Below are 14,595 nucleotides of genomic sequence, written 5' to 3'. Positions count from 1 at the left end.
CTGAACTCGTAGAAAGTACGAGATGGCAAGGACGTCTCCCTTCCCCCATCCACAGAGAGCAAAAAGCCCACCCACTGCCCTGCCAGTTCAGCCCATAGTTACCTTCACCAAGGCTGCTTCCGCACAGCCTTTGAGAGCATCCAGATGACATCGTGCCCAATATGGGCCCAACCTGTCAGGCTCCTACGTCCCCCCCCCCCGCAGCCAGATTAATAATAAACTGACTTTAATCCAGCTCAAAGGGGATCTGTGGGGCGACTGCAAGTGCAACATCCACCTGGACGTTTTACTTGCAGCCTCTATGGAGATGGGGGCTGAGTTAAGCTGTGGCTTCAAAACCGTTGATACAAGCTTCACATCCCTTCCCCCACTTAGCCCTTTAAAGTGTGTCTTGTCTTTCTCAGATGAGCCGTGGTTTACATGTAATGTAGTGTTACAGCACAGCCCAGGAGGGGGAAGGAAAGGGAGGGGAAAGGGCTGCAATTGCTGTGGCACTGGGGCTTTCCTGCTTTTGTGATGGAGAAGAGGGGGCTGAGGGGGCAGCAGAGCAGCGAGTGCCTGTTCTCCCTCCCCACCCCGCTTGCTGTTACTGCTGTGATGGGTGCATATTTTCATGCCCCTGTGTGGAAACATCCCAGCACTGTGGATGCATTGATTCTTAGTGTATTGGTTGCTGAAAGGAGAGAAGGAAAGTCTAGACTCCCTGGAGACAGGCTATCCCTTTTTTTAATGATAGAAGCTCTAAGGACTGTAAAATCAACCAGTCGGGACTGAGGATGTTGAATTTATTATTGGAACATGATTTGGTGGTGGCTAAATGAGAATTCTTAGTGGAAACTCTGACCACTGGCTTATATGGACCACCAGCTGCTGGTTTCCATGTACACTATGAAGTGGCAAACTGTAGACTGCACACTTTATTATCTATGCAAATCATTCTTATGGGAAACTTCAGTCAGAGCAAAATAGGAAGAAGGGCATGTGGGCTACTCCTCCGCTTGAAGCTAGCTGGGTGACCTTGGGTCAGTCGCAGCTTCTCGGAGCTCTCTCAACCCCACTCACCTCACAGGGTGATTGTTGTGAGGATAATAATAATAACACACTTTGTAAACCACTCTGAGTGGGCATTAAGTTGTCCTGAAGGGCAGTATATAAATAGAATATTATTATTATTGTTATTATTAAATAAGCAAGATGATGACGTAGCATGTGGGGGTAACGGCTGTAATTGTACAGCTGTGATAGCCATGTGGCAGAAGAAGTCAGTACTGATTCAACAGGCGTAATATTCCATCTGTAGATCTGAGCGATACACAAAGAGAATTCATCTCTCAGATGATCGTGTTTCCCCAACAGCCTTATATGCTGCACATTGTTTTAACTAGAGCCCTGTGCTGATTTATATTATTTCTCTGAGCTTGTCTTTGCCATGAAGGTTTTTTAACAATGTTGCTGCATTCCATTGAAGTTAGCTGTACAATGGCAGATAGGGGGATTGTTGGGAGCCGTCGTGTTAGCACATAAATATAGAATGCTGCCATTTTCTCCCCAAACAGAGTGTGTTTTCATGTCCCGCCAATGTTCTGTGCAGTATTTTGTACCCCAGAATCTCACGTTCCATGTAAATGATTGATTACAGGAGGGGGGAACCCTTTAAAAAAGAAAGGAAAACCTCATTGCCTGGTTTAAATTGGCATGTCAGCAGTGCTGAAGAATGTAAGATACACTTATTCAGAGAAGCATGTCTTTCCCCTTCACACATTGAAGTATACTTTGTCACAAACTCGCATTGTCCTCTTAGGTACACTCTTAACTACAGTACCTCTTCAATTCACAACGAGCGGGGAGTGTGTGTGGGGGTGCAGGAGTCTTCCCTGTTTCTTAAGCTGCATTCCCCATCTGGTGAGCTGCAGCCTGTGCCCCTCATAGCACCTCTTTGGGCTAAAGACTCTGGGCACAGGCCTTGCTTTCTGGGGGGGGAGTGCCCACAGTCTTCAGCCTAAGAAGGAGATGTAGTTAAGGTTTTAAATGCTGTTTAAAAGAGGGTAGCACGATGTGTCATTTGACCAGTATGGTCTTTACCCCAACCACTGCCTGACAGACAGGTCCCAAGTGGCTTCGGAAAGCACTAGTTCCCAGATGCAAATTTGGATACTGATGGGCTGAATTAAACCAAGTTTATTTGATTTAATTCGGCCAATGCTGCAGGCTGGCTTCTCCAAGCTTTTCTTTCCAGGAATGGGGGAGGAGGGAGCAAGATGCTCTCCCTCAGCCTGTGTCTTCACGGGTCCCCGTGCTCCTGGCTGGCTTCTCTACCAGCCTCTTTGCCTGATGCTTCCTGTCCTCCCGCAGCATTGCATCGCTCTCCTGCCAAGGGGCTCCTCAGGGCTTCGAGCCACTTCACGCTGCTGCTGCCCTCTCGCTGCTGCCCCACCTCCGCTGCCTGATTTTTTCCTCAAAGGCCATGGAATCCCACCTCCACCCCAAGCTACAAAAGAGCCCTTCAAGCAACCACCGCTGGCTGCTTTTTAAACTCCACAGCTTGCCTGGCGTGCACCTCCCTTTCTCTAGTTTGACATTTGGATTCCCTCAGTTGACACTGGAATATTTTGGTTTGACATTGGTTCCCTTGCTGTAGTTTGGTTCTGTTGGGCTTTGTTGGTTCAACTTGTATTGTGAGCAGGATGTGCACTGGGATTGGCTTTTGCCCAGGGGTTTCCTTTGCTTAAAGTTGCCTGGAAAGCCTTGAAATGTTTTCCCCATAGGAAAAAATGGAGAGTGGCTGGGGGAGCTTGTTCAGGGGCTCATAGAATTGGACTCTTTGGCCCAATCTTCCTGAAACTTAGTAGGTCTATAGTGGACAGGAAGGAGAAGGTTCCCTAAAAATTTGATGGAGTTTGTTTGAAAAATCACCCTCCCAGCCTCTAGATAGTTTTCCCCATAGTGAATAATAGCCAGATAAATTCAGGATTCTTTTAATAAAACCAAACCGAATGAGAGAATCTGACCTGAATATCAGAGATACCGAATTTTTCTGACATTTATGATTCCTGGATCCAGGTTAAACTGAACTTTTGGAGGGGGGAGGTGCGCACTCCTAAATGCAACCAGTTTTTCCTCTTTCACTTCCCTCTCTGATCTGGCTCCTTCAGCCATCCTTGGGCCCCAGTTGGCTGTTATCTGCTGTACACACACACCAAACAGGAATAGAGGGAATTGGTGACCTGACAGAAACGTGCAGATCCTTTGCCCCTCTAATGCAGGAGTTCTATCAGCTTGCAATAGCAGGAACAATTAAGATGGGCAGGCAGAAACAAGGAGAGCAACGGATGCCTCCCGAGTCCTCAGAGCCGGGGATGGGGGGGCAGGTGCCAGCATTGCATTCTTGCACTGCCATGTATTTGTGAATTACTTTGAGGGGGAGGGAAAATGGTCTATTTTATGATTTTTGTTTGAGTCCATCTGTGCAGGTCTTTGAGCATCACATTTCACCAGGACCCATCCATTATCCTTTAGTTATCTGTCTAGCTATTTGAAATCTATGAATGAGGTCTTCATTTAGGTTAGTTAATAACAATAATAACAATAACAGGTTAGTTAATAACAACAACACTACTAGGTTAATTAATAACAATCATAACAATATGTTTGTTAATAATAACAATAACAATAACATTCGATTTATATACCGCCCTTCAGGACTACTTAATGCCCACTCAGAGTAGTGTACAAAGCATGTTATTATCCCCATGACAATCACCCTGTGAGGTGGGTGGGGCTGAGAGTGCTCCTAGAAGCTGTGACTGACCCAAGGTCACCCAGCTGGCTTCAAGTGGAGGAGTGGGGAATCAAACACGGTTCTCCAGATTAAGAGTCCTGCCACTCTTAACCACTTCACCAAACTGGCTCTCCAGTTTATTAATGTAGCTTGTTAATAGTTGGGGTGGGGTGGGGGTTGCTACGAACCTGTCCCTTCAAACCCCTCTCTAAGATGGTCTTTTCTTTGCACCAGTTTCCAACCTGGTGTGCAGCAGAAGTGATTCTGATAGATTCACAACTCCAGGATGGCATATTCATACCAGGGGGCCTACCTTCCTGCCCAGTCAAGTTTGAACCGAAGGGGCCTTCCTTCAGCCTAAATGTCTATGGCTTCCTCCAACAGAAGAGCCACTTAAGTTGAAGAACATCTCCTTAGGCTAAAGGAAGGCCCAGACCCCGCTGAGTGCAGACTGGCCGGTGTAAATCAGTGTGATTGGAACCATAACCTTCTGCCTTATTCAAGCACATATTTTTCGCCTGAGGATCATTTTCTTATGGCTGGAGATCAGATATGAGGTTCCCGATCCCTACAGAAGGAGGTAACTAACAGACTAGATGTCTAAGAAGAAAGTCCTAACTAACCTAGTGTCCTGTAACTGATGGGGATGAACAGCCCAGTGCTACAAAGAGAGAAAATGTATTAGTAATGGGACAATATGCAATACAAGCTAGCAGATAAAGAGTTTGACGCAATAATAATGTGTATAATTTATATAGCACTTTCAATGTTTTAAGTGGTTCACCTTGTTATAATTTTTAGAGTAGCCTGAAAGTTAGTCTGTATTGTTATGCTCACATTGCTGATAGTAGACTGACTCTGAGAGAGACTGGCTGTATTCATATATCATGATATATTGCGGTTTATAAACCATGATTTGATTAAATTCTAGTTTATTGTGATATCCAAATGCAAGGTGCCAGTAAACTCTGTATTTGTTGATGGCTACAGCACTGGGTTCCTAAGCCACAATTTGTATTTGACTTGTTAACTGTGGTTAGTACTAACTGCTTCACATTATGTCCAAATTCAGGAATTTCAATTTGTTCAGAAGCATTGACCTTCACAGGCTCTTGAGTCAGTTTCACAGAGGAGCAAAAAACCTATCTGTTATGATGGCATTTGGCTACAGATGGTGCATGCCTTCGGAACACACTCTTCTTCCCACAGTTTTCTTTCCATCCTTCCCCTCTCTACAAGCGATGACTCATGAAACAGAACTGTGTGGCTCATGGGGAAATTTAAAAGTCAGCGGGACAAAAAAATGTTGCTTAATCACATACTTTTATTATTATTTATTGGCTTGCCTATAGCCACCTAGTGGGTTTGTGGCAGAGGTGAAATTTGAACAGGGAACCTCCCAAAGTCTCAACTCATTCTCTTCTCTACCACTACATTATACTGACTTATGTTTATTTAGTACATTTTGTCCTACTCGTCCAAGGAGTTCAGGGTGGCCTTCATCATTTTTCGTCCTCCATTTTATCATCGCACCAACTCCATGAGGTAGAGTGTCAGGCCCAAGGTCACCCAGCAAGCTTCATGACTGAGTGGACAAATCTAAGGACTTGGTCCTTAGGTTCCAGTTTGCCTACATCTTGGCTGAAACTGAGGATGTTTACATAGTTCATGATATCTCAGACACATCACATGGTTCATAAATAAACCTAAACGTATTTCGGAGGTACACGAATAAATTCTAAGTTTGTGTGTCCCCCATTCCCCTAGACATGGTCAACTTAACCAGTGACTTCCAATTAAACATAAACAATAGCTGTGCTGCATCTGAACCACCAAGTCTTACTTTGCCTGCCCTCAGACTGGGAATGTAAACTGCAAACAAGATGGATTATATACTCATTTTGAACCTCCTCAGATTTGTGGAGGCAGCGGAGTTCCATTCCAAGTTCAGAATCAGAATAACTGTGGGAAAAATAAATCTTTAGAGATGTAAGTTTAACATAACTAGATCAAATTCAGCTACCACAAGTCCAAACATGAGGTAAATTCAGATTCTGGACTTAGACTAGAATTCAGCTGCCTGCTTTAACCATCTGTGTCCTACAGTGGAGTAGTTGAGAAGCTGTTTGTAGTTGAGAAGTTGTATAAAACTGAGGGTAGTTTGAAACAAATCTAGAATCTTATTGTGTTCAAATGTTTTTCTGTATGTATCCTTTGGGTCCATTTTCTTGTTTTAGTCCTGGTTGTGGGACGGATACAGCCTGGGTCACTGCCAGTCCCTGGCAGTTAGGTCCCTTCAGGTTCTCCACAGTTAACACATAGGTGTTCCAGTTGAAGCAACTTTACTAGAGATCCATTCAGTTCAGGATGTTCACACAAAGGAAGCAATTGGCAGAAGTGACAATTCAAACAAAGGCATTACTAAATATACGGAAACTTCCCGCCCTTCAGGTCCATTGACATTCTGGTGTGAAAACCCAAAGGAGTTACATGGGAACTGATTAGTTTAGGCTAGACAGAGTACAAGGTGAAATCATCCCAGTCTTTGAGAAAAGATACATTGTCCTCTGCCCGCAGCTTGCATCCAAGGACACTTGCTATAAAAGCGAAAGTAAATATTTTCGACAGATAACAGAGGCTCTCCTGTACATTTCATCTTAGCAGTTTACATACTCTCAGATGATATAACAAAATACAACTTTAGCAAACAGTTAAGATCAGCACAAACTATTGAACACAATATTGGCAGGTATGCTGGCATACATGACAGTCACCCTGGTGGATGACCTGCATCGTGAGATGGAAGGAGGAATCTCCTGAACCTCTCAGCAACTTTCGATACCAACGGTCAGGGTATCTGTCTGGACCACTTTTCTGGACTGGGATCGGGAGGCACCATTCTGCGGTGGTTCCTATCCTATCTGGAAGGTAGGTTTCACGAGGTGGTGCTGTGGGACTGCTGCTCAGCCCTTTGGCCTGTGGGGTTCTGCAGTGTTCCATCTTGTCCCCTGTGCTCTTTAACATCTACATGGAACCACTGCATGAGGTCATCTAGAGATCTGGGCTGAGTGTCATTTCACAAATATGGAAATGACACTCAGCTCTATCTCATGCTTCCAGCTGATCCCAGGGAGGCTGCCAGAACCCTGAACTAGTGCCTGGAGGCACTTTTCAGTGGATGCTGGCTAATAAACAAAGTTTAATCCCAACAAGATGGAAGTGTTGCTGGTGAGCGGAAGGTCTGAGTAGGGATTTAATTTGTCACCCACTCTGGATGGAGTTGCATGCCCCTTGAAGGAACAGGTCTGTATTCTGGGGATGCTCTTGGACTCAGGCCAACTGCTGGATAAGCTTGTTGCAGCTGTGGTCAGGAGTGCCTTTTACCAGCTTTGACTTGTTAGCCAGCTGTGGCCCATCCTGGGCAGAAAAGATCTGGCCACTGTGGTACATGACCTGGTTACAGCTAGCGTAGATTACTGCAGTGTGCCCTGCATGAGGCTACTCTTGAAAAGTATTTAGAAACTTCAATTGGTGCAGATTGCAGCCAGGAGGAGTAGGTCATAGGGACCATGTGACTGCAGTCTCTTGGCTTACCTACACTGGCTCTCAATCTGTTTCTGGGCACAATTCAAGGTGCTGGAGTTAGCCTTTAAAGGCGTTTGTAGTTTGGGACCAGTGAAGCCCCCCCCCCCTACTCGCTTATGACCATACCTGATCACTACAGTAATCTTCCCAGGCCCTGCTTCGGGTACCCCTGCCTTCCCAGATTCAATAGCTGGCAACCCAGGGGAGGACCTTCTCAGTTGTGGCACCAAATCTCTGGAACTCCCTCCCCAGGGAGAGTTGTCTGTCTGTCCCCTTTTGTTGCCATCTTTCACCAGTCGGTGAAGACTTTTTTTTGTGTTCCCTCAGCCCTCCCTCCTTCCTGCCCAATACTGTATTCATGTTTTTGTATGTCTGTTTTAGCTCTGACACGAATCGTTTTAATGATATGCTTTTTGTTGGTTTTAAAGTCATTCACATCTTCTTGTCAGTGACATTTTTGCATGAAAAACTGGTTGTAAAAATATCACCCACTGTATGGTTGATATTACCGTATTCTAAAAATATGGTTTAAAGAACCAAATGTTTTCTCTATGTATTCATTTATAGGTGGAACTCTGACAATCGCAGGGACATTTTTGCTGGTGACCTTTGCTCCCCATGTTGCCCAGGAAGCCACAGCAAGAAGGATACAGAGTTATTTAGTTAGCTGGCAGGTCCTAATTTATTTGGTGAGTACAGTCTTCATAATTCAATGTGTATAATTCAAATGCTCTTGATTTGCATTGCAAAGGAGAGAGTCAACATTGCTTTCCATGGGACAAATTGCTCTCCAGATTGAGGATGTTGCAATGTGCATTTCAGCTGCTATTCTTTCCACATTCCTTGTGTCAAACTGAGTGATTTCAAAGATCCCTCTCCAAGCTGAATATGGAAACGAGCAGGAGGAAGCCAGGATGGATTCACCAGGATGGGACAAGCTGCAGACTAGCATAACAAAAATAGGATTTGTGTAGTGCTTGCCTGCTCACTGGGGCAGTTTTGGCTGGCAATTGTATGTAAAATTAGTATACCTGGTCCTCTCCATTCAGAGATTTTCAATATGAGTACTACAGAAGTAGTTAAATGCAGTTTGATGCAATTACACCCTTCTATACCCATTGAAGTTAGAAGGGTGTAATTCTGTTTAGGACTCCACTATTAGCTGTAGAAATCCAATACAGATCCAAGTTTGAAGAGGTTGGCAAGAGAGCCAGAGAGACTTTTTAAGCCAAACAGACAGGAGTCTTGCAGCCCCTTCAAGTCTGGAGGTTTTATTTGATCAAATATGTATTTAGAAGGAATGTATTTATAAGGGGAAAAAAGGATCAAGGGGCTGTGAAATGTAGGAAATCCAGGGTGAGATGTAATTCACATGTAATCAAGAAAGAGACCATTCACAGGCGCGAAGAACTCTAGTTTTACTAAGTTAATTAACACCTGTAATGGCTGATTTATTTATTAAGATATTTCTGCCCCATTTTCATCCCCAATTGAGGATTCAAAGCAGATCACATCATTCCCCCATTCTCCATGTTATCCTCACAACAATCCTGTGAGGTAGGTTAGGATGAGAGCGTGACTGGCCCAGGGTCATCACGTAAGCTTCCATGACGGAGTGTGGATTTGTGCCTGAGTATCCCAGATCTTAGTTCAACACTTTAATCCATACACCATGCTGACTCAGGATTATGTAGGACTCAGACAACAATTCAACACGGATTCTTCATATCCTGTAATTCAGTCTGAAAAAGAGATTTAGTATACTGACAAAGAGATGGTTGTTGGCAGCAGAGCACTGGCTGAAATGCTATGTTAAATCCATTTCTATACTTGTATCAATTTCTATATGTCCGTTTCCACACACCCTTAAAGAAAGGCCCACTTACAGAATGCTGGCGACGTCTCCGTTTGCAAAATGTTTGTGGGCCATTTGGCTTCTGTTTTTTTGGTACCTCTTCTGTGACTACAGAAAGTGCATTCCCAGAAAAGGTGCCGAAAAAACAGAGGCCAAATGGCCCACAAACATTGTGCAAATGGAGACGTCTGGATTCCTGGGGAAAAGCCGCCAGCATTCGGTGAGTGGAGCATCTCTTTAAGAGTGTGTGAAAACTGCGTATGTTAGATGACATGGAAAGTAAATTAATAAAGGTGGTTCAAGTTGCTTAAAGTTCAGAGTAGTTTGTCATTTCCAGAAACACCAGAACAGCAGTGCTTCAGAATACTTTTCTGGGAGTAAATCCCATAGAGTAGGATAGTGACTAGATCTGCTTAGCATTGTTCTCCAGGTTAGCAGACTAGCAGTGCAATCCTTTGCAGAGTTATTCAGTCTAGTCCCACTCACTTCAGCGGGCCTAGACTGAAGTAACCCTGCACAGGATAGCACTGTGGGAATGCGTTGAGGGACGGAAGACACTCTTTTCACCCTTCTTTCTTCATGCATGCGATGTGCCTTTTGCTTTCTAGAACTCATGATGGGGTTGTGATAGTCTGTGCTGATTCTAGTGCTGACCATGACTAGCTTTAAACCAGACATGCAGCTTTGATGCACACATAACAGTATACCATGGTTAGCTCTGAAAAGAGAAAGGAGGGGAATTCATGCTTGAAACAGAGGTGGGGGGAGTTCACAGCACATTTGCTAACCACGGTAAAGAGATTATGAACATGATGTCAGCCAAAATCTCTACTGTGCAGCTACGTTTTAAAGCAAGCACTTCACCGTGCCAACACATCCCACAATATTTCATTCTCTGTGAATTAAAACTGTCTTAAAATCATAAGCTCGTTAGCAGAAAAGACCTTTCTTCACCTTCTAAGCTTTAGGCTGTCATCCAGGAAAGCACTTAAACACTTGCTTGGACATTTTCCCCCCTGAACATTTACTGGTGACCTAATTTTTCTGTGAGAAATGAAAAAAGGGTGTGAAGTTGAACTTTGACCTTCTTGTTCCTTTGAGCAAATGGGCTGGGTCCAAAGGTGCCCTTCTGTTCATGGAGGAGGCTTCCAATTGTGACAGGACTCCTGTTTACAGAAGTGGTCTTTTGGTTTTCAGAGGAAGACTTCTACTACAGGAACAAAGGGCACCTCAGGGACAGGAAGCCCATCAGGAGACAGTTGGAAATCTAGGACTCTTGGTTCAGTATTCTGAAGTAATGATAACAAAGACTGATTGCTTGTTTTGTTAGTTTGTTTCATTGGCTGATTTAAATTGATTAGTCGTATTGTTCCACCACAAGATAAATGTCCAGAATACAATGCAGGTGCCCAGATTGGCTCATCATAGATATTTTTTCCCCATTCTCCTCATTGCCTCTGCACCTCCCAGTGCTCTTCAAAAAGCCTCTTTGTGGAGTCTCTAACCTTCTGAACCCAGTTTTCCGAGGGCATGGGGAATGCAGATGGCGGAAATCAGTGACCTTCTCTGTGCAAATGGAAGGGACTTTTGCTCACGTAGCGGGTTCTTTTTATCAAAGCCTTTGCTTTTCTGTTTCCCACCTAGGGAGATACACGTAAGACACTGATTTGCTAGCCATGATTAAGAAACTAAGATCAACCTTTGGACTGTTACACTCTTTCCCCCATGCAAAATTCAGCATTAACCATGGTGTGATGTTATATGTACAACAGCACAAGCTGTGGGTAATTTTAACCAGTGTGTTTTCAGTCTGAGCTGCAAGCCCTGTTTAAAGCTAACCCTTGTCAATATAACCAGGTCTAGAACCAGTACCAATGTAACAGTGCCCCATGGGTAATGCTTAGATCGAAAGAGGAAAAAATGGACTTGGGGGGGTGGAGCCTACTCACTTGCCGTTTCAGTGACAGAAAGAGAGAGCATATTCATGCCTCTATGATTGTGAGTTATTGCACCATGATTAGCTCCGAAAATTGATTCTTAGAAGAAATAACAATAAGATTTGTTTGTTAAAGATCTTCATAAATCACATTTTTTAAAAAAAAGCAGCAATGAGCAAACTCCCCTTTTCCTTCCAATATCATGTCTAGAAAAACACCTGTGAATTGTTTTGCAAGAGTTCATTATCTTTTTGTTGCCTCTGGAAGCAAAAGTGTGAAGTCCATTTGAAAAATCACTCAGGGGAAAATTGGATTGCTTACTAATATATTTTTCATTCTACAGATTGGGGTGTGTGGGATTTTATTTTATTTTACAGGAATGTGGTACAAAATTGATGAAGAAGATGCTTTCTTTCTTGGGCCATCTTCCTTCATTTTAAAAGTAATTGGCACAAACTCTGCCACCATCCTGATTTTCTGAAGGAGCTGGGTATGTTTAGCTTGGAGGTGATATGATAGCCATCTTCAAGTATTTGAAGGATGGAACAGAGTTGTTTCCTGTTGCTCCAGAGGGTCAGACCAGGACCAACAGGTTAAATTAAAACAGAAGAGCTTTAGGTTAACATTAGGAAGAACTTGCTAAGCTTTCTTGGGAGATGATGGCCCTCCTTCTTTGGAGATTTTTAAGCAAGAGGCTATATGCTGATTCTGTGACTCAGTATAAATATATGCAGATTGTGAGATTGAAGGCAAGAAGGGATGAGATTGGCCAGGGATCCTGGAGAGTTTTTCCATTCCTCTGGGCATTGAGCAGGGGTCACTGGAGGAGGTGGGGGGAGAGCAAGCTGTTAATTCCTTGGGGTGTGCAGGGGGTTAGGCTAGATGACCCTTGAGGTACCTTCCAGCTCTATGGTTCTATGATTCTAAGACTCTATGACTCTATAAAAGGAATGAACCTGGAATGAACAGGAAGAACATAGGGCAGGAAGGGGGGACTGTTTTATGGGGGGATTATTGCAACCCTTGGGGTGAAATTGTACTTTACATTCTGATATGGTTATTAATACCTGTGTTGAAAAATGTAATGTGTGAAGCAGCCCTGAAAGCCAAAACACACACAACACTGGAGATCCAAAACCAGATCCCAAATGTGAATTTTAGCAACAAGGACCCACAGGGCAGGGAGGGAGGGGCACTTAGGACAGCAAAGATGGGGAGAGGGAAGGGAAATGGAAGATTTCCCATTGTGCCATTTCCCCAGTTGGAAAAGGTACCCTCATGCTGCTTTTAACTCAGAGGAAATACCAGGCACAGTATGGATCTCTCTCTCTTTCTCTCCTGGATCTTGAAGTAGCTGGCAAGGGAGGATAGCATGAATCTCTCCTCCCCCCAGTTGCAGCCCTGATGCTTGTCAGTGTGGTTTGGCCCTTAGGTGATAGACCACACTTCAGAAGTGTAGACCAGGTATGAGGTTGTACATTTGATGGAGTCCCAAACTGACAAAAGCCCCAAAGCCACAACACTGCCACCGTTCTTGCTTCGCATGGAGTATCCAAGAAGGTCAGAGACTGCTTAGCAAGAGAATTCTGGGTGTGCATACTCTCCTTTCCAGATGAAAAACTTCTTTCCAAATCCTATGGAGTTGAACACCTGCACCCAGAGTCTAAGATGGGTCTCGGCTGATGTTTTAAAAAGACTCCAGATGCAAGAAAAGCAGATGCCGTGTGGCCAGGTATCTGATGTTTTCATATGCACCACTGTCTCTGAGCCCTTTGCATCTGCACAGCAGCGCCACATAGCCCCTGCAGAATGTGGGTTGAGGTGCAAATGGTGTGCCTGCTGGGACATCGCTGGTAATCCCAAGCAGCAAGCCTGGATTGTGTGCCGTGTTATGGCCATCCCATCTGCAAAACGTCTTGCAAAGCAGCCTCTCCCGCCATGTCATTAAACTCTGCTGGTATATTTTTCTTTTATGCAGCCTTCTGACAGGTAGTTGGCTAGGCAGTGATTGAAAACCAGTGCACAGTTACAAATGTTTTGCAGGTGTTTTGAACAAGGAGTGTAAGTTTCACCCAGGTTTTATTGATTACGGAGGTGGCTAGAAGAACAAGTGAAGGGAATTTGATGCAAAGAGAAAGGAAGATGAGCTGTCTTTTAGGGCTGAAGGATGCATTTATAGGCTGTAATCTTCAAGTCACTTACACTAGAGTAGCCTCACTGCAATTGGATAATTGCAGGCAATCCTCATTTACCATTACTAACCATAGTACTACATACCATGCTGATGCTATAGTTTTAAAAACTATATTCCTATTGAAGTTGAATGCTTTTTTGCTTGACAGTAATTTCTGCAGAAAACATCAGCTCTTTTATTTTAAACCTTTTCAAGACATAAAAAACCCCAAAATAAAAACTTCCAAAGAGGAACAAAAGCAGACATTGATATTTTAACTGTTCTTGGTCTTAGGAGAGGTTTATAGAAAGAACACGTTTTTGACAAATTACATACAAAATGGCTACTCTCATCATCCCTTTAACTGTCCAAAAGATGAACATGTGACATCTTGTTAGAAATTTTACTTTTCTTCTGCTTTTAGCAACTTTGCTTTTTATCCTTTCTTCTCTCTTTTTAGATCTTGGAAATAATAACGTTCTGCATTCTTCTGTATTTCTATAAAAGAAGGGATATGAAGCACGTTGTGGCTTTGTTAACCCTGGCAGCATTGCTAGGTAAGACTTATCTCCAGCATTTTTTGTCCTGACTGCTCGGTGGTGTTGGAGAGAGCCCTCAAGTCAGAGTTGACTTACAGCGACCTCAGGTGGGGCTTTTCATGGCAAGAGACTAACAGAGGTGGTTTGCCATCGCCTGCCTCTGCAACCTTGGTCTTTGTTGGAGGTCTCCCATGCAATTACTAACCAAGGCCGACCCTGTTTTAGCTTCTGAGATCTGACAAGATCAGGCTAACCTGGCCGATCCAGGTCAGGGCTTGCTCATGCTATATTTCATGAGGCTTCCTTGAAGTCTTGAAGACTTGGTGCCAGGATTTAATCTGTAGTTTCCACATGTGTACTCAGAGCGGAACTACAAGTGACAAAAGGCACAGGTTGGACACTTGTCAGCTTCCCTCAAGTTTTGATGGGAAATGTAGGCATCCTGGTCTTGCAGCTTGGCTCTCCGACTGCTGTCTAATGGACTTTTCAACTGTCACTTGTCCAACATTCCTCCAAGCTGCCTACATTTCCCATCAAAACTTGAGGGAAGCTGACAAGTGTCCAACCTGTGCCTTTTGTCACTTGTAGTTCTGCTCTAAGACTCCACTACGAACTTATCTGGTCCATGAAATCCAGTGAGCACGTGCATTTGATACATAGGCAGTTTGTGTTTTGAGCCACGTTTGTCAAAAGGTTTTGCAATTTCTGTCACTACAGGCATCCCAGTG

General features: G+C 43.9%; 1 protein-coding gene across 1 annotated transcript in view; it reads left to right on the top strand.

Annotated features, from left to right (window-relative positions):
* Window positions 1-14,595, top strand: part of NIPAL2 (NIPA like domain containing 2) — a 49,337-nt gene that overhangs the window by 16,208 nt on the left and 18,534 nt on the right. Inside the window, exons 5-6 of the mRNA XM_054986022.1 lie at window positions 7,931-8,052; window positions 13,789-13,885. Coding sequence (XP_054841997.1) covers window positions 7,931-8,052; window positions 13,789-13,885 — 219 coding nt within the window. The remainder of the gene's footprint in view (window positions 1-7,930; window positions 8,053-13,788; window positions 13,886-14,595) is intronic.

Source organism: Eublepharis macularius, chromosome 7 (genome assembly GCF_028583425.1).
Source record: "Eublepharis macularius isolate TG4126 chromosome 7, MPM_Emac_v1.0, whole genome shotgun sequence".
In the NCBI taxonomy this organism is placed as follows: Eukaryota; Metazoa; Chordata; class Lepidosauria; order Squamata; family Eublepharidae; genus Eublepharis; species Eublepharis macularius.
Note: the sequence above shows the minus strand (reverse complement) of the source record. Positions and strands in the feature narration are given on the sequence as shown.